The 20,338-nt window shown below is 40.1% G+C and overlaps 2 protein-coding genes across 2 annotated transcripts; one reads left to right on the plus strand and one right to left on the minus strand.

The window, feature by feature from the left end:
* Positions 1 to 4,467: 4,467 nt before the first annotated feature.
* Positions 4,468 to 7,734, minus strand: LOC126752609 (uncharacterized). The gene is made up of 2 exons (XM_050463545.1): positions 6,177 to 7,734; positions 4,468 to 6,112 (listed from the first exon to the last, which is right to left on the minus strand). Exon 1 carries the CDS (start codon positions 7,709 to 7,711, stop codon positions 6,356 to 6,358), a length of 1,356 nt encoding a protein of 451 aa, XP_050319502.1. The 5' UTR covers positions 7,712 to 7,734; the 3' UTR covers positions 4,468 to 6,112; positions 6,177 to 6,355.
* A 4,266-nt stretch (positions 7,735 to 12,000) lies between these two features.
* Positions 12,001 to 19,769, plus strand: LOC126752685 (uncharacterized). The gene is made up of 2 exons (XM_050463653.1): positions 12,001 to 12,059; positions 19,112 to 19,769. The coding sequence occupies exon 2, from the start codon at positions 19,120 to 19,122 to the stop codon at positions 19,714 to 19,716; it is 597 nt and encodes a 198-aa protein (XP_050319610.1). The 5' UTR covers positions 12,001 to 12,059; positions 19,112 to 19,119; the 3' UTR covers positions 19,717 to 19,769.
* The last annotated feature ends 569 nt before the right edge of the window (positions 19,770 to 20,338 follow it).

The raw sequence follows: 20,338 nt of genomic DNA on the forward strand, positions 1-20,338 counted from the left end.
ATAATATCGAATCTGTACGCCTTAAGAAACTTATATCGTATTTTAATTCCTTATCAAGAAAAATATTTGTGAAAACCACAAATTCGCTTAACACTCGCCCCTGTGCGATAATTTGTTTGCTGTTCTAAATAATGTAAGGAAAACAAACTTTTTCTAAAAGAATTGACTCTGCTGTAGGCTGACTAAACCTCTAGCAACGCCACTGAAAGTCGTAAGAGAAGTCATAACGATGTAGTGTATCAGAATAACTTGGAATATTTGTGGTTAAAAACTTTTTAAAAAGTTGCCGTGACCGCGTTAAAGCTGCACTAACCACAGGTTAAATCGCTAAAAATTAAGATAATCGGTTTAATTAGAATGATTTTAACATAATACAAATATTTGAGACATAAAACAAGCATGTTATGAGTTAACTAGTAAACGTTGTTTTTCAATAAATGTTTTTTTGGAATTTTTTTTTAATCAAAATTTCAGAAGTTCGGCTTTCTGCGCTTTTGCGATTTCTTTACACAATTTCTTTGTTTGTATACTCTTGCAACCAGTTTCTGCAGAGTTCACCTAACGGAAAGTACGTATCACCTAAAACAAAGCGAGATAAATATAGAGTTATATATACCCAAATGATGAGGATGACAAGAAAAGTTGAAATCCGGCCATCCGTTCGTCCATGCGAGCAGTAACTTGATTAAAAATTGAGATGTCTCGATGTAACTAGGTAAAAGGGTTACTAAGTACAAAGAAATTACGGGTTCGTGGATGAGCGTAATCGGACCACTGCCACGCCCACAAATCGACATTAGCCGAAAACCTATAAAGTGCCACAACTTAGCACTGAATTAAAATATAAAACTGAAATTTGACACAGTACATCGTAGTAGCAAGGGGCACCTCTTAGCAAAAAGTTTTGAAAAAATGAGCTTGGTTGAAAGGTGAATTTTGTCCATTTCTTCTCCTTCAAAGTAATCCCCGCCTGCTGCAATACTCTTATACCAACGAATTTTTCAGTCATCATAGCACTTGGAAAAATCTTTCTTCTTGATGGCGATCAGAGGCGTCCTTCGATTCAGCTTTTATATCCTCAATTTTGTCAAAACGGTGTCCTCGGAGTGGTCATTAGAATTTGCTAAATAGCCAGAAGTTATACGAAGGTAAATCAGGCAAACTCGTAACCACCAAGAAGTATAAATTCAAAACTCCCTTTTCAATTTGATCCCAGTAGTACGTATCTCCTAAACAGTAAATCTACAATAACCAAATTTTTATACTCTCGCAACAAAGTTGCTAAAGAGAGTATTCTAGTTTTGTTCACATAACGGTTGTTTGTAAGTCCTAAAACTAAAAGAGTCAGATATAGGGTTATATATACCAAAGTGGTCAGGGTGACGAGTAGAGTCGAAATCCGGATGTCTGTCTGTCCGTCCGTCCGTGCAAGCTGTAACTTGAGTAAAAATTGAGATATCATGATGAAACTTGGTACACGTATTCCTTGGCTCCATAAGAAGGTTATGTTCGAAGATGGGCGAAATCGGCCCACTGCCACGCCCACAAAATGGCGGAAACCGAAAACCTATAAAGTGTCATAACTAAGCCATAAATAAAGATATTAAAGTGAAATTTGGCACAAAGGATCGCATTAGGGAGGGGCATATTTGGACGCAATTTTCTTTTTTAAAATGGACGTGGCCCCGCCCCCTACTAAGTTTTTTGTACATATCTCGGAAACTACTATAGCTATGTCAACTAAACTCTACACAGTCGTTTTCTTCAGTTATTTCCATATACAGTTCAAAAATGGAATAAATCGGATAATAACCACGCCCACCTCCCATACAAAGGTTATGTTGAAAATCACTAAAAATGCGTTAACCGACTAACAAAAAACGTCAGAAACACTAAATTTTACGGAAGAAATGGCAGAAGGAAGCTGCTCCCAGGCTTTATTTAAAAATTGAAAATGGGCGTGGCCTCGCCCACTTATGGACCAAAAACCATATCTCAGGAACTACTCAACCGATTTCAATGAAATTCGGTATATAATATTTTCTTAACACCCTGATGACATGTACGAAATATGGGTGAAATCGGTTCACAAGCACGCCTTCTTCCAATATAACGCTATTTTGAATTCCATCTGATGCCTTTTCTGTATAATACGAGTATATACATTAGGAACCAATGATGATAGCGAAATAAAACTTTACAAAAATACGGTATTTGAAAAATATGTAAATGACGTATAATGAAATCTCGATTATCACTTTATCATGCGAGAGTATAAAATTTTCGTAGCGTCTGTCTCTTAATTCTGAACTATGCCAATGTTCCGCTCATCGCTCGATCGAATGCGGTATTCGCCGTTGGCAATGCGGAAAGGAGTATAAATCTTCCGCAGAACTTTTCTCTCGAAAACTCGTAACGTCGACTCATCAAATGCAGGACGTTAATAATGAGTGATTTATAGAGTTTGGTTTTTATTCGTCGAGAAGGGGCTTTACTTCTCAAGTGCCTACTTAGTCTAAAATATCACCTGTTGACAAGATTGATTCTGCTTTGGATTTCAATGTTGACGTGGTTATTGATGTTAATACTGGTTCCAAGATAGACGAAATTATCTGCGACTTCGAAGTTATGACTGCCAACAGTGACGTGGGAGCCAAGTCGCGAGTCAACTGGAGAATGGAGCCATGTGTAGAAGTTCACGCAAGTGGCGAAAGTGCCATTTTGATACACTATTCGTAGAACCACCTGTATCTGCTATTACGTTTCACCTTCTCTCTCAAACCATTTTGAGGTTTCGATGAAACTACTTATGTCCGATATGCTTTTGGTGGAAATCCATTCAAAGATTTGGTGCTTGGTGGATTCCGAGTGTTTTGTGTCGGATCTGTGCTAGAGCTGGGCATTCGCAGAGAAAGTGGAAGATTGTTTCCTTGTTCCCTGCTACTCCGCAGCCACGGCAGATATCGTTGTAGGGCAATCCCATTTTGGACGCATGTTCCCCAAATGGCCAGTGCCCTGTTGTGGTAGCTGTTATTCTGTAAATACTTTTTCTTGACCTATTTAATAAATCATTTGTTCTTTTCCTGTCATATGTTGGCCATAATTGTTTAGTTATGACGCATTTTGTAATGTTTTTCCACCTGTTGTTTGCAATTTGCTGAAATTGTCTATTGATCTCTCCTTTTATCGATCCTAGCGGGCTTGGTATTAGCTCCGCCTCGGATTCATTGAGGAAAGCTCCTGCCTTTGCCAACTCGTCTGCTTTTTCGTTACCGAAAAAGTTCCTGTGTCCGGGAACCCAGATCAAGTTTAGCTGGAGCTTGTCTTTTATTGAGCTTAGTGCTCTCTTGCAGCTGTGAACTATACTGGAATTTGTCATGGGTGAAGACAATGCCAGGAGGGCCGCCTGGCTGTCCGTAAATATAGTTGCTTTATGTATATTTCCGTGGTTTTCTAATAGAACCTCGCAGGCTTTTTCTATGCCTAGTACTTCTGCTTGGAAGATGCTAGCCGAGTTCGGTAGACGTATAGAGAGAGATATGCCTAGATCAGCGGAGAATACCCCCGTGCCCACTCCGCAGTCCATTTTGGACCCGTCGGTATAGACTGAGGTGGTATCTTCCTCTACTATTGAACCTCTTCTCCATTCTCGTCTAGATGGTATCCTCACCTGGAAGTGTCTACTGAAATCCAGCTTTGGGAGAATGTAGTCTGATTTGTTAATAGTGAACTTGTTTAGAATTACACTATGTCCGTAGTTCAGCTGTTTCCAACCTCCCAATTCTTTTATTCTTATCGCCGCAATAGCTGCTGTTTTGTGAATAAAAATGTCCATTGGTAGTTGATGCAGGATCACATTGAGCGCATCAGTCGGACATGACCTGATTGCACCCGTAACACCCGCACATGCTGCTCTTTGTATTCCATTTAATTTTCTAATATTGTATTGTTTGTTTAGCGCTGGCCACCATACCAGAGCTCCATATGTAAGTATAGGTCTTATGACAGCCGTATACATCCACATGATTATACTTGGTTTAAGGCCCCAATTCTTGTTGACGATTTTCTTACAAGTATAGTAGGCCATGTATGCTTTGTTTATTCTTTTTTCTATATTTATTTTCCAGGACAGTTTGGTGTCAATCTCCACCCCCAAGTATTTAGCTGTGGGGGATAGAGTGAGTGTTGTACCGTTTAGTACCGGAAGTTGAAACTGAGGTATTTTGGTTCTGCTAGTGAATAGCATCAGTTCTGTTTTGTTCGGGTTAACTCCTAGACCATTGTTTTTAGCCCATAGGTTTAACCTACGAAGTGCTCTTTCCATAATCTCGCTGACTGTTGAAGGAAACATGCCTGAAACCAACAACACTATATCGTCTGCATACGCTACTGCTTTCACTCCTTCACCGTTTAGTTGGAGTAGTATTTCGTTCAGCGCTGCAACCCAAAGAATCGGAGAGAGGACCCCCCTTGAGGCGTTCCTCTACTCACATAGCTTGTTTGTGTTGCAGCGCCGTTTGAAGCTATAATCTTCCTATTCTCAAGCATCGATAGTATCCATCTGCACACAGTGTCGTCTATGCCACCATGTGCCAGAGAATTAATTATCGCATTTACTTCTATGTTGTTGAAGGCGCCCTCTATGTCTAGAAATGCAGCCATGGTGTATTGTTTGTGGTGTAGTGATTTTTCGATTACACTTATCACCTCGTGAAGGGCGGTTTCGGTTGATCGGCCCTTCATGTACGCATGTTGGGACTTCGATAACTTCTCCGCCATTATTGCTCTTACGTGTAGATCTATTAGCCTTTCTAGTACCTTCAGCATACAGGAGGTAAGGCTTATAGGTCTAAAATCCTTGGCATTCTCGTGTGTTCTTCTGCCTGGTTTTGGAAGGAACACAACTTTACTCCTTTTCCAACTTCTTGGGATGTAAGATAGTTGAATGCTAGCCTTGTATATATTTTCAAGCCTTAGAACCATTGGTTCTACTAGTTTTTGCAGCATTATGGGCATAATCCCGTCAGGACCTGCCGCTTTAAATGGTGCAAAACTGTTTATGGCATATTTGATTTTACTTTTGTCTACTATTTGGCTTCGATAGTCAGCTGCATTCAGCGGTGGTTCTGGTTGAACCCTCGTTGAAGGTTTTTGCTGGCTCCCGGGGAAGTGCGTTGTGATTAGTACCTCCAGAGACTCTTTTGCCGAGGAGGTCCAATCACTTCCCTCAGCCCTAATGTAGGCAGTGTTAATATGATCTTTGGATAGCATTTTACTCAGCCTAGCGGCTTCTCTGCAACTTTCTATCGATGTGCAGAAAGATTGCCATGAGTCCTTTTTAGCTTTCCTGACTGCTTTTTTGTATTCTTTCATAATGTCTTTATATGGCTGCCAGATTTTGGTTCTAAAACTCTCATTGAAAGTTTTCCTTAGTTGTGTTCTCAAACTCTTAAGTTCACTGTTCCACCAAGGAAGAGACTTTCTCTTTTTCAAAACTGTTAGCGGAGTAGATTTATTAAAAGTTGTGGTTAAAATTTTTTCCAACTTCTCTACTTCTGAATCTAATTCCTCAGGATTTCTGATACTCTTGTTGCCTCCCTTTTCAAGGCATTTTGTTGCTATACTGGTAAATTTTCCCCATGCCGTTCTTCTAGGGTTCCGGTATGTGAGAGGCGCACTGTACTTCTCGCGGATGCTGAAGAGTATCCAAGAGTGATCCGACATGGAAGGCTCATCGGATACCCTCCAGTTATCCACAACGAGACTGTCTGTGTCTGTTGATAGCGTGAGGTCAAGCACTTCCTCCCACCCCGGAAACCTATCCGAGCTTGGGAAAGTAAATGTTGGCTTATCGCCCTTGTTGCAAATACTTAGATTACTATTCAAAATATACTGCAAGAGTGACTCACCTCTGGTGTTTATATTGGAGCTACCCCATACGGTGTGCCTTGCGTTTGCATCACACCCTATTAGGACATCATCCCTCCTGTTCTCCTCTACTAGTCTGGCGAGCGGGGCCGGTGGTAAGTCTTCGTCATGGGCCAAGTAGGCCGAGACCAAGAAGAAGGGCTTTTCCTTCTGTTCCACCTTTACCACTGTGATATCTGCTGTGCTGTAATTAGGACAAAGAAATGCATTTATACTTTTATTGATAAGGATGCATGCCCTAGGTTTACCTCTGTTCCGTGTGTAAAACAGGTTATAGTTGCTGCTGTTTAGCCCTTTAATGGAATCATCATTGACCCAGGGCTCCTGTACTAGGCTGATGTCGATGCCCCTCTCGTTCACGAGGGTTGTCAGATTCGCTGTAGCACTCTTCGAGTGCTGCAGGTTTATCTGTACACATCTAAGGTTGTTATTGGGCATCTCGGGTTTCTTCGATGCCCACATTCCTTAGCAACTGGCTGGCGTCGTCGACCTCTTCCGTGTCGTCTTCGTCAGCCGCTTTGTCGCCTTGGAAGATTTTTAGTCTGGCCTTGCGGATTCCGAAGCTGATTTTGTAGTCAGTCTTCTTCAGAGCCTCAATGGACTCATCACAAATGGCCACTAGTATTGGCTTACTTGCTTTATTAGGTTTTTCCTCCTTGATTAGCTGCCACTCATCTATACCTGGTATAGATTTGTTCTGCAGCTTAATGCACCTCAGGAGTTTTTCGCCTGGCTCCTCTAGAGGGGGTAACCAAATGCGAGCACGAGGTCTCTTTGGAATGTCCCTGGCGGGTATAAGCCTCAATTGGAGGCCTACGAAGGCGTTGCTAATTATAGCAACACTACCCGTCAGGAAATCTAGCGAGGCCTGGTCCGCGCATTTGATGACCCTGTAGCCCCTGAGGGTCTCAGAGGAGTCAAACTCCGGGTGAGGACCCGCAGGATTGTCGAGTACATAGCTTAGCACCATACTCGACAATCTGACGTCGATCTCCACCCATCTCTCCTGTATTGTGCCCGGAGAGGAGGAATTTCCATCTATAATGGCCACCTGCAGGCTATCCCTGGCTACATCGCAGAAATGCCTTGCCGTTGTTGTGCTGCTGTGTTCTCCTTCACTCCGCCTCGGTTTTTTGGGCTGAGTTCCGGGTACCTCTGTGATGGAGCGATTTCTCTTTTGAGAAGTGCTCTCTAGTTTGTTCTCTACTTGAGGTTGTGATTGCTTCCTTTTCAGGTAGCCTTCATATTCCTCTACGATGGATTTGAGGCGCTTTGTTTCAGCCTCATCAACTGGGGTACCGGCTGCCTGGTCTTTGGCTATCTTCCCTAGTATGAAGACCGCCCTCTGGTACCGGTTTTTCCTCAGCTGATTTTGGGATTTCTTGCGCTTCTTTTTGTTCTCACTTTTAGCCGCCAGTGCACTTTGGTTGGTGCTCATGGCAGCCTTGGAGGTGGACGCTTCGTCCCTTACCTCTGTGGTTTTCACTGCTGTATCTACCGGTATACTTTGTTTGGTATGTTCGGTAGTACTCTTACTCGTCTCCTGGCTGGAGGCAAGTAGTTCGTCCTCATCGGATTCCGTTATAGGATTCCGATAGCTCATGTCCTTAGTCGTTGCTGTTGTCGTCAATTTGGTTGTTGTAGTTGGTGTTGTTGTTGTTGTTGTTTTTGTATTGTTTGCGTTCATGTTTGGTCCCACGAGTAGTCCGGAAAGGGTAGTCACTCGTCCGCAGAGCCGGTATGCGGAGAGAAGGCTTTTATACCTCCGACCTCGCCCGGGCATCGGAGGGGACCGTTCGCGATCAGCTATTTATTACCCCCGCTGACCATTCAGCCCTCGGCACGGGTACCTCGACACCTTGGCTTAGGGTGGTGTTAGTTCGGGTATCCTCATACTTCCACAATAGGAGATGGGCGTAAAACCTAGGGTTTATTCATCCATATCACTATTGTGGGAATTATGAAGTGTCCCTCTTAGTTCGTAAGATTAGAGTGCGTTTCCTTTGGGATGCACACTTTACTCTTACTTAAGCCCCTTCGCCACGACAAGGCGACCAACTTCAAAGTACGTACATACATACATACATACATATGTATGTAGTTTTACAAATATTCTGATGTTACTGCAGAAGCCAAGTTTTATGTGCCTGAGCGCATGGTTTTGCAAAACCAAAGTAGAGTATTGCATAGACAATGTAAAGATTTTAAGCTTGTGAACATTAGTAGTTTAAACCTAACTGTTTTCTTTATAATCTTACTATGCCGTTATGTCTTTAAAGCGATTTTTCATTCTCTTTCACCTTCGGTGTTCGGAAAGTCGCTTTCATTAGCGCGACTAAGTAGTTGGCAAATACAAATGAGCCGCAACACATGCCACAAATGCATTAGTACAACATTTAGTGTCAGCGCAAATGCTTATTTAATGATTTTCACAAGTACTTAAGTATTTGCTTATGGTCGTAAATGGCACAGAGTCGCCATAGAAAAACTGTATATTTAACATCCATATGTACATATGTATATTTATGTACATATATGATATGAATGTTATTTGCAAATGCATTTATTTAGGAATATATATACTATATACATATAGTATATGCAAAGGTACATATGTACATTCACCTTTTTAAGCATTAAAAGTACTTAAGTGCTGAAATAGATGGCAAACTGTGGTTGAGCTAGCTTCCAGCGGCATGTTTTCAAAGGTATGTGTTTGAGTGGTTTTATGTATATACACATACGAATATTTACATATAGAATTTCCAGTTGGTTTGCATAGTTTCCGGTTTTCAAAAAATGTTTTTGATACAATAAAATAGCGATTCTCTTATGGTTTTTATACCCTGAACAGGGTACAACGTCCGATGTGTTTTACGTGGGTACCTGCTGACGACAGCCTTACTCCACGGCGCTCAAAAGCGCAGCGGATCAAATCAATGCGTTGATCAGCGCCCTGAGAATGCTAAGCATTTGCAGTACCAATTGGCAGTGTGGAATGGACACACTAACCACCTTGGTCGGGTTCGAGGCCCATCTTCTGAACAGGGTACATTAAGTTTATTAGTTTTTGAGATATCGATTTGAAATTTTGCGCACGTCCTTTTCTCTCCCAAAAACTATTCATTTGTCAGAGCCGACGCCGAAATCGGAGCACTGTGTAGCTAGTATCCACGTTTGACAACAATTTAAGGGATTTTGTGTGGGTTTCAGAGGTACAAAAAGGGCATTTTTCGTTTTTTTTTTTAATGTAAACAATCATATATTTCAAAAATATAGTATGGTACATATTTGAACAATGTCTCCTGAAATTTTGAGACGCTGAGTAGCGTAGGTGGAGATATAGACAAGATATTGAATTAATTACTATAAAATAATAGAGAGACATAGCCTTTGAAAGCTTTCTAAAAATATTTTAATTTAATTTTATAAGTCCTATCGAATACGATATTATCATTGACAGGATCTAGTTTATCTTCATGAAATTTGGGAAGCTCCTTGGGGGGAGCACTGGCTATTGAAGAGGGTCGGACTGTTTAAATAAAAATATCGTTTTTTTTAGCATAATCTTTTAAGATCTACAGAATGTGTTTAATGCATATTTGCTACGGTTTCGAAGATGTTCAAAAGGTATTTCAGTTAAATAATAAGCGCTTCGAGGTTGGTTACCAAACCTTTGATGAGCGTTTTCTGAAAACCATGTTTTTACAATTTGCACGATTTCGCGAAAACCATCTCACCTCTCACACCTTAGTAAAAATTGTTATACTACATATATATGAACTAAAGATATTGAGAATTATTTTGACTTCTTCTTGGAAGTCGATTAAAGATCCGCATTAATAATTCGTTTAACCCCTTTCTACCTAATAGAGAGATTTTCGAACTTTCAGCTGACTACTCATCCCATGTATCGGCAAAAGCTCACACAGTTAGGCTTTTTTGTTATCCTAAAGAAATTGAGATAGCGCGTTTTATTTGTTTTATTAATAACAGTGAATCCTTCTGCCTAAATTGATAAAAACTATGTCCAACAAACCTTATGCACCTGAAGGAGTTCCTTGACTTTCATCCCGGCAAATTGCAGAGTATAAATGTTGGGTTACAGCCGTAATTAGCACGTTTTTACTTGTTTATTCAAAAACTAAAAATTCAAAAAAGGGACTTATTTCTTATCTGAAATTATCGAAAAAGGCTAAGCACTTGAAACTGGATTTGCTGGGAAGCCATTACTTTCACTTGGCCACTGGCGGCTGACATTTTTTCATTGCCTTGCATTCACCACAAAGGCAAAATATGAGTTTACACAGTAATGTGCGTTTTACGCTAATTGTCTTTTAATTACAAGAATAAGAATTTATTGCAAGGTGCTACGCTTATTACATTTGTCAGAAATGAGTATATATCATATAATTTATACGAAAGGTCGCAACTGACCTATATTTTGTAGTTTAACCCAATTTAAAAAGAAAACGAATATGAACTGAGGAGAGGGATAGCTAAACTTAGCGGAAATGAAGAGGTAATAGTCGTGACCAAAACTTATCTTGAGCCAATAGAAATTCTAATTCAATAACGTGATCAAACAGTTGGAAGTTTGCTCTAATCGATCTATCAACGAAAATGAAAACTTTATTATGTAATAAAATGAAATTTTACCAGAAGATATATTATATGGAATGTGTTTTTGACTTTTAAATAATACGAACTCTCTTTTGTCCAATATTATATAAAGCAATTAGTGTGCGTTAAGTTTTACTAGAATATGCTATGTTTGAATCACTAGTATAAAGTAATTTAGTAATAACTATATATCTCACTGTATATAAGTATGATCAGAATACGCTATATGGAGTTACGAATGTAAACTTTTGTACTAAGAAACCTAAATGAGATAAGCCGCCCCCCTAATGCCACCATCAATACACCACACACACCGAAGCTACATTCCACACGACCCACACATCAACACCACCCACACGCGAGAGGACATCCACACACGCAAACACATACCACACTGGTGAAAAGGGGGATCAACAAAAAGGTCTTCTTCAGTCTCGTTTTGACCTACACACGGAGCTTACGCATCGCCGCTTGACCTCGCGCTTTTTCGCTCATCCGCACATTTCTCTAACACTTCAATAATTAAATAATTAACATTAACGTTTGCTTGTTAATTGCACCTTATTCCGGCAATCTGGTTCTAAGAGTTGATTAAAACTGATTACTTTTATCCCTTAACCGAGTGGTTTTATTTAAAAGTGAAAGTGAAAGTGGTAAGTGTGCTAAAGGATAAAAGGTGAATTGGACACTGCTGCTCTAAACATTGGTCCTTCGAGCCTCTATGAAAGGCACTATTTGAAAAAAAAAAAAAAAACAAAAAAGATTCAAGCGGCAAAATAAGTAAAAAGTGACATACCAATATACAAACATTCATGTGAAAAATTAAAGTGAGGTGACCCATACAATATATACAGAAAATATTATAAAATAAAAGGTGTCATATACATACATATACACATAAAAAAAAAAAAAAAAAATTTTCAAAAAAGTTCCGTGAGGTGACATATACATACACACATATAAAAAAAAAAAAAAAAACGGTTTGAAAAACGGACACAAAACGGTTCCGTGGGGAGATTCCCAAATCAAAACCAAAAAACAAAAAATAAAAAAAAGAAAAAAAATAAAAAAAAGGAATATTACAATAATAACAAAACTTAACTGTGTGTCCAGTTATAAAAAACAAAAAAAACACAGCAACATATAAATACATACATACAAGACAGTGCTTAAAACCAAAAAAATTATAATAATATCAAAAGTCGGGCGCGAAATATTATTTAACAAAAACAAAAAATTCACACGGGCGCGAAGATTCAAAAAAAATATAGTCTTTGTGAAAATTAAACTTTTATAAATGTGAAACAAAAAAATAATAATAATAGTAAAAATAATAAAGACCTAAAAGGCCAACCAACAAAGGGAAATTAACAACAACGGAACAAGGAACACCAAACAGGAAAGGAAACGGACAAGGAAGCAGCTTGGACGCATTGGCACAAAAAAAAATAAGCTCAACCAAATTCCAAACCATATAAAGCCCTCAAAGTCCCTTGAAGCGGCACAAAGTGAGTGTATCAACTCCATCTATTATTTTAAATAATTTATACTTATTTGCATATATGTATGTTAATATTTACAGTTGATCTCTCTAAAACTGTATACGATCCTGTAAATTTTAATAGAACGGTTGCTACCAAACTGTCCGAACTTACGGTTGATTTCCGGGAAACCGAAAACAGTTTGGTACATTATATATGTACATTCAATATATGTATGAACGGTATATAGTATGACATATATATATATATATATATATATATATGGTTATATATACCGGCATATACATATCTGTTAAAAGGCCTACTTATGCTTACATTTGTGTATCTAAACACACAACATTACAAATAAAAAATAAAAAAAATTTCAAGTATTCACTTGACAACATTTTCCGGCAATACCCCTTATACTCAACAGTATAAGCAGGATTGCGCAAAAAATAAGCTAAGGCAATTGCGAAATTCAAAAAGAGAAAACAAAAAAAAAGAAAAATAACAAAACCAAACATACATATATGCCAATAGTTACCACTTTCATATGTACATACCTTACATTCCGAAGCAAAGTGAGAAACAAAATTAATGCGACATACACCCACATGTATGTATAAACAGCATAACTTTTTTACATATTAACCAAAAATGCATACCTGCACTTCGCCGATTCTCTATACCCGCGTTATCCGTACGGCAAATATTATATACATACATACATACGGCATACAATTTGCCTATGCCGGTATATACAACGTACATAGGGTACAAAATTAAATTAAAATTTAACAAATTTTACAAAATTTGGAAAAAATAAAACCATAAATGCGAAATTTTAATTTATTAAAAATTTTAAAATTTGCTAATTAAAAAACAAAAAAAAAAATTGCCGGTCAAAATAAAACAAAAAATTTTAAGAGTTGGTAGAGAGAAAAGCACATACATGTACGTATTGGCTTTTTGCAGTGTTCACACACACACATACTTATATTCAAAGACCAAATCGGCACCTGTCCAGCAATACCCCTTGTTCTTGTTAAAGCACAAGCAAGCAGGATTGCAAACAAAACAAAACAAAAAAATAAATTTTTGCATCTTACGTATGCACATAAACACGCACATATTGTGCAAACTTATATACAAAGGTCATCAACCTTTTTCTCCTTTTTGCATTATCGCTCGTATACGCAAGTATTTGCTAACGAGTACGAAACATTAAATAAAATAAAAAACAAAAACAAGAACAAACTAGTAGCTAAATACATAAGCACCGGGAATAAGTAAAACGAAAAACGCGTTCGTTATTTGATACATTGCGTATACAACAAAAAAAAACTTTTTATCTTAAAGATTTCACGCGTACTTATTGTTATCAAAAGTACACTGAGAGAATTTTTCTTTTCTCAAATATATATTTCAATATTATCACATTATCTAAATGAACGGAGATTCTAAGGAATCTAAATCAACACAATATTTAAAAGTACAAAAAATGATTTCAGAAGAAAAGAGCCCATGTACACCTGCTGATGCTACACGCTCAAAGCAAGGTGCTACAAAGCAAAAAAAGCTGAAAGATATTTCATATACTAAATTTATTGCTGAGAGTGACAGTCTAATTCGATACTGCACTCGGTTTTCATCTTCACCGATTCAAGATAATTCTGAATCGGTATTAGAAATCAAAAAAGAAAATCTAAGCAATTTCTGGACACGTCTCCAAGCTGCGTATGACGCAATTGTAGAATCTGACGAATCAGATCTACCTGAAAACTTCAAATCTTCAGCATACTCCAAATATGAACACTGCTTAGACCAGTACGAGGAAACGAGAGCTATGATCTCCGATCAATTGAGATTAATTAAAGCAATTGCACCTACTCCACAACCGAGAGTAGAGCTGCCACAATTTCAAAGCCAAGAGGCGAGTTCAGGCATCCACCTCAAGGTGCCAGCATGTGATACAGAAACATTTCACGGAGGTTATGAACAATGGCCGTCCTTCCGGGACATGTTTACAGCCGTATACATAAACCATCCTAAATTATCACAAGCACAAAAATTGTATCACCTCCGATACAAAACAAAAGGTCAAGCAGGGGTATTAGTCAAACAGTTCGCTCTTAATGACGAAAATTTCAATTATGCTTGGGAAGCTCTAAAAGCTCGTTACGAAAACGAAAGAATATTAGTCGACAAACAAGTCACAATATTAATGAATTTACCAAAAATTCAAAAAGAAACAAGTGAAGAATTTATAAAACTTCAATCCACTGTTTCAAATTGCTTGTCGGTTCTAGCGACACAGAATATTCCCACAGACAATTGGGACCCCATTCTGGTAAATATATGCACATCCGCATTACCAGAAAAATCGTTACTTTTGTGGGAGCAATCGCTCTCATCACGAAGAAAGTGCCCAACGTGGCAACAAATGAACGATTTCTTAACTACCCAATACGAAATTGCAGAAAGGGTAGATAAAAAAATGGTCAGAACTAAAAACGTTCAACACGACCTAAATCGAAGCTTCAGTAGACCCCAAGCGAGTAACAACAACAACTTAAATCGTAGTTTTTTCAAAACACAAGCGTTCACATCCGAACAAAATAAACATACGTCATGCGAACTGTGTAAAGGAGGGCACAGGCTGAAATCTTGCGAGAAATTTAAAAAACTAAACATTAACGAAAGAAACAATTTCGTAAGAACAAAAAAACTTTGTACCAATTGTTTGTCTCATGCGCATGCGCTCAAAGATTGTGAAAGCAAATTTAATTGCGTTTATTGCCATAAACGACATAACTCAATGCTTCACATTACAAATTTTTCCAGCTTCGCTCAAAATAACGCTAATGTTAAAAGAGCTGCGGGATTAGTTGCAACAGCAAATCCCGACTTACAAAATTCAGAAAATTGCCAAGAAGCACCATGCTGCTCAAAGGCTTTAAAAACTCAGACGCTACACAGCGAAAACCAAAGCAGTGTATTATTACCCACAGCAGTGGTCTCCATCGAGCACCGAGGAGAACTGTTTAAACTTAGGGCCTTAATAGACCAAGGATCTCAACGATCTTTTATAGCGTCAAGGGCACAAAGTAGGCTACAACTGCCAACAAAACTAGCTAATTTTGAAATTACGGGAATGGGCGGAAGAGTAGTACAAAACTCAAACAAAATCTGCCCCATTACCCTTATTTCCCCCCAAGCGGATAAGCGCATTCAAGCAGAAGCTATTGTCTTACCGCAACTAACAAACATGCTTCCAAGCTATCATATAAATAGCAAGCATTGGCAAAAGGTTTCACACCTTAAGTTAGCAGACCCCAACTGCAACACTCCCGCTCAAATAGATATTCTATTAGGCAGCGATCTCATACCTCAAATTATTCTCGAAGGTGTTGAGAAAATTACAAAAACACTTCTGGCGCAAAATACCATTTTCGGATGGGTCCTAAGCGGACTAGTTGCGGAACCAGTCACAACAATGACAACTCAAGTTGAGGAAATCTCAAACGAATACCTCAATACACAACTCAGGAAGTTTTGGGAGTTAGAAGAACTCCCCCCCATATCAATCACAACCCCAGAAGATCGATATTGTGAGGATTTTTACAAATCCACAACTACTCGATTAGATAATGGCCGGTACGTCGTACGACTACCACTAAAGCCAGAATTTCCCCACACACTCGCCTTAGGTCATTCTCGTACCTCTGCTATCCAACAGTTTTTAAGTATGGAAAAAAACCTACTTAAAAAAGGCGAGCTAAAACCAGAATACGATAGGGTTTTAGAAGAATACCTCCATTTAAATCACATGGAGGAAGTCAGCCCTGGCGAAAAAATTATAAAAAGTAAATACAATTCCTTTTACCTGCCACATCATGCAGTAATAAAGCCAGACAAAAAAACCACAAAGGTAAGAGTTGTCTTTAATGCATCAAAATCATCAAGTTCGGGGAATTCCCTAAATGACATTTTATTTACGGGACCCACGCTTCAGCCAGATTTAATGCTCCTCATACTAAATTGGCGTATATACAAATACGTTTTCAATGGGGATGTTGAGAAAATGTATCGACAAATAGTCGTACATAATGATGATCAAGATTTTCAGCGAATTATTTTCCGAAAATCTCCCAATAGTCCACTACGCGACTTTAAATTAAAAACAGTTACCTTTGGCGTAAACTGTGCCCCATACCTCGCCATTCGTACACTCCACGAACTGGCAGAAGACACAAAGTCAGAATTTCCTCTGGCAACACAAGTGTTGAAAACACAAACGTATGTAGACGACATTCTGTCTGGAAGCCACAATCTTCCACAGGCATACGAGTCACTAGCACAAGTGACACAAGCGCTCAATACAGCAGGGTTTCCGTTGAAAAAGATAACGGCGAACCACCCTAATATTTTAAAAGACATACCTAAAGAAAATCTATTAGACACTAATTTCCTTAAATTCGAAAAGGAAAGCACAACAAAAACTTTGGGGATACAATGGAATGCGATATCTGACCAGTTTTCATACACTAATGAGTCAATATCCGCACTATCAGCTATAACAAAGAGGCAAATTTTATCCTCGGTGGCAAAACTTTTCGACCCCGCAGGATGGCTTTCGCCAATAATGATACAAGCAAAAATTCTAATACAAGAATTGTGGCTAGACGGAACTGACTGGGATGAACAAGTGAAACCACTTCGTTTAGAAAAGTGGTCCCAGTTCGCGGGTAATCTGAATGATATCTCACAGATACAAATCCCACGATGGATAAATTATGCCCCAGAGCACAAAGTCGAACTACATGGCTTCTGTGATGCCTCTGAAAAGGCATATTGTGCCACCATCTATGTGCGCACACAATCTGACACAGCGACCACCAGTCACCTACTGGTAGCCAAAGCAAAGTGGTGGCTCCGCTAAAAACAATAAGTCTGCCACGACTGGAACTATGTGGTGCGCTACTACTAGCCAAACTAGTATCCATGGTGCAAACGCATCTAAATATGACCAAATATAAATTGTATCTCTGGTCTGATTCCGAAATTGTATTAGCCTGGTTAGAAAAACCTCCACATGCATGGAAGACGTATATTTCCAATCGAACGTCTCAAATCCTTGACCTAGTGGGATCAGCCACTTGGCGACACGTGGCCAGTGCTGACAATCCTGCTGACCTAGGTACAAGGGGGTGCAAGCCTCTGCACCTTGCAACCACCACTCTTTGGTGGAATGGCCCTCGATGGTTAATAGAATCCCCCGATTCTTGGCCACGATCGCCCATACGCAATATAATTGCCCCCGAAAGTCGAAAAATCGACTCTTTTCACACGACATCGGATGACACTGACATCCTTGAGCGATTTTCATCATACCCTCGAGCCCTCAGGGTAATCGCTTATGCTCAACTTCATAGAGCGACTCAAACTTAGAATTAAGGGAATACGCACAGTATATCCCCAAGGCGATACATTGACGCACCTAGACCTAGAAAAGGCAAAGGTCGCTCTTATCACTTATACTCAGTCGCGCCACTTCAGCTGCGAGATTTCACTACTAAGAGAATCGAAGCCGATTGACAAAAAGAGCTCACTCTTAGTACTAAATCCATTTCTGGATACGAAAGGTCTGCTTCGTGCTAATGGTCGGCTTGCTAACTCAAGCCTGACATATAACGAACGCCATCCTCTAATAATACCAGAGAAGTCTCGACTTGCAACATTGCTACTCAAGTATGTACATATACTAATGTTGCACGCGGAACATCGCCTAATGCAATATATAATCCGCCAAGAGTTCTATATTCCACGGCTTAAGCCTCAAATAAAAAAGTGCATTTTCATGTGCAAGATCTGCACTATGCATAAACAGAAGATGAGGACGCAGATTATGGCAGCACTTCCACCGGAACGCTGCAACTTCGCTCTGCCTTTCACTATCACAGGTGTTGATTTTGCTGGGCCTTTTCAGATAAAGGCGTCCATGCTAAGATCTCCTACCCTAATGAAAGGCTACGTGGCTGTCTTTGTCTGTTTTACGACAAAAGCAGTGCACCTCGAGCTATGTACTAATCTGACAAAAGAGGCTTTTCTCGCGGCATTTGCTCGCTTCGTCGGACGACGCGGTTTTCCGTCCAAACTTATGAGCGACAATGGAAAAACCTTTATCGGAGCTCAAAGAGCCACAGAAAAACAGTTTGTGGACTTTATTAAACAAGTCTCCCCTGAGATTGTACAAAAGTACGCCCCCCAAGGCATTAATTGGCAATTCATCCCCCCAAGAGCTCCTCATATGGGTGGTTTATGGGAATCAGCTGTAAAAAGCTTCAAATCCCACTTAAAAAAGGTAGCTGGAAACTACAAATTTAATTACGAAGAATTTACAACACTATTAATTCGCATTGAAGCCGTTCTCAATTCACGGCCACTAACAACACTCTCGCAAGATCCCTCAGATCTCACAGCCCTAACACCAGGGCACTTTCTCAAAGGAGCACCCATTCTGGCCACACCTGAGCCAGGCGTGGAGTCGCTATCCTTATTAAATCGATGGGAAAGAATTAAAATTCTCCATCATAATTTCAGTCGCAGATGGAAAGAAGACTATTTAAAGGACCTCCACAAGAGGTATCGATGGAAAACATCAGAAAATGCGCCAAAGCTTGGAGATTGTGTACTTATTAACGACGATTGTCTCCCACCTACCGAGTGGCGACTTGGCCGTATAGAAAAGCTCCATTATGGCTCAGACGGCCACATCCGGGTCGTTGATCTCCGTACTCAAAACGGAATACTCACCAGACCGCTGGTTAAATTATGCTTTCTACCAACCGCGGATAATAACGAAAATCCGATACTAAACAATCCGAACATAATGCCGTAACACAAATGAAAATAAATCAATAAAATCGCAACCCGCAACCAACCGTTAACAATAACAATAAAAATTACAAAAAAATGGTCGGTCAATACGACGACCCAGTCATGCCACATAACGTGGCACAATCACACATTCTATTTATATACTACCATGTATATTCAAATACAGTTTCTTACAGAGATCAAGATGGACATGGACATGCCTACAATCCCAACACCAGCTGTTCGGTCGGCAACCAACGGGGCACGTACTGGGCCTACTCCTCCACTTCGCCCAACCAATGCGACTGTATCGACTGCCGCTTCTGGTAGTGGCTCACGAGCAGCCCCATCAACGCCATCCGCTCAAGTCGAGCCGCGTCGCATCCGATGCCCGCTATGTCGCCGGAAACATCGACTACAACACTGTGGGCTCTTTAAGGAGCTAACGCCGACACAACGACAGCGTGTGGCCCAGGCACATGAGCACTGCCTCAACTGCCTGTCGCACACGCATGGGACGCAGGAGTGTGTCTCAGCCGATTTATGCCACACGTGTGGCAGACCACATCATACGCTGCTGCACAGGACCCCACGACGCGATGTAGGTCGGCCAGCTGCCCCAAGCACGGGTAGATCAACGCAAGGAGACCGGACGGTACGACGCCGAACTACTGCAGCCCGGCCTGCTCCCTATCAGTGGCGTTCGCACCGACCAGGCGTCGTCCAAAAGCGCCACAGCATCGCCCCGCTACTGGACTCAGCAACGTGGTGGCAACCCTCCAGCAATTGCAGAGATTGCTAGGCTGAATATTCGCCTAGGGGGGCCGGGATGGCTAAATGAGATAAGCCGCCCCCCCCCTAATGCCACTACACGAATACACCGCCACCATCAATACACCACACACACCGAAGCTACATTCCACAGGACCCACAAATCAACACTACCCACACGCGAGAGGACATCCACACACGCAAACACATATTTATTTGATCTAAATTCTACAGGTGCAACGTAGTTGTGGTTTCTAGGGGAATGCAACCGAACATCGATTGTCATTATTGGTGTTATTCTTAGTACACCACAGGTGCAAATAAGGACCGTACTTTGAACACGTTCCAGCTGCTACAGAGTGTAATATATGCTGAGTATCAAAGTAATATATTTTAATGTTGAGTTATCGGATGTAAAGTTAATTGAAGAAAGATGGTAATGTAACGTGGTTGTGGTCGCAGCTTTTCAATCTTTGAGACGTACTAAGCGTGACTTAGCAAGCCATTTAGCTAAAAACGTGGTTCTAACAGAGAACAATATATAGTATACACGGTAATTTCCAAAGTATACAGGACTTTTTGAATCTAGCACTCCCTGGTGGCGCCATCTATATGTCGACTAGTGCGTTAGAATCTGCTATCTATATCGATTG

The sequence above is a fragment of the Bactrocera neohumeralis genome, chromosome 3 (genome assembly GCF_024586455.1).
Source record: "Bactrocera neohumeralis isolate Rockhampton chromosome 3, APGP_CSIRO_Bneo_wtdbg2-racon-allhic-juicebox.fasta_v2, whole genome shotgun sequence".
Taxonomy (NCBI): domain Eukaryota; kingdom Metazoa; phylum Arthropoda; class Insecta; order Diptera; family Tephritidae; genus Bactrocera; species Bactrocera neohumeralis.

What these genes read in the sequence shown, in the direction of transcription:
- LOC126752609 (XM_050463545.1), bottom strand. Translation starts at nt 7,711, where the DNA reads ATGCCCGGGCGAGGTCGGAGGTATAAAAGCCTTCTCTCCGCATACCGG.
- LOC126752685 (XM_050463653.1), top strand. Translation starts at nt 19,120, where the DNA reads ATGGACATGGACATGCCTACAATCCCAACACCAGCTGTTCGGTCGGCA.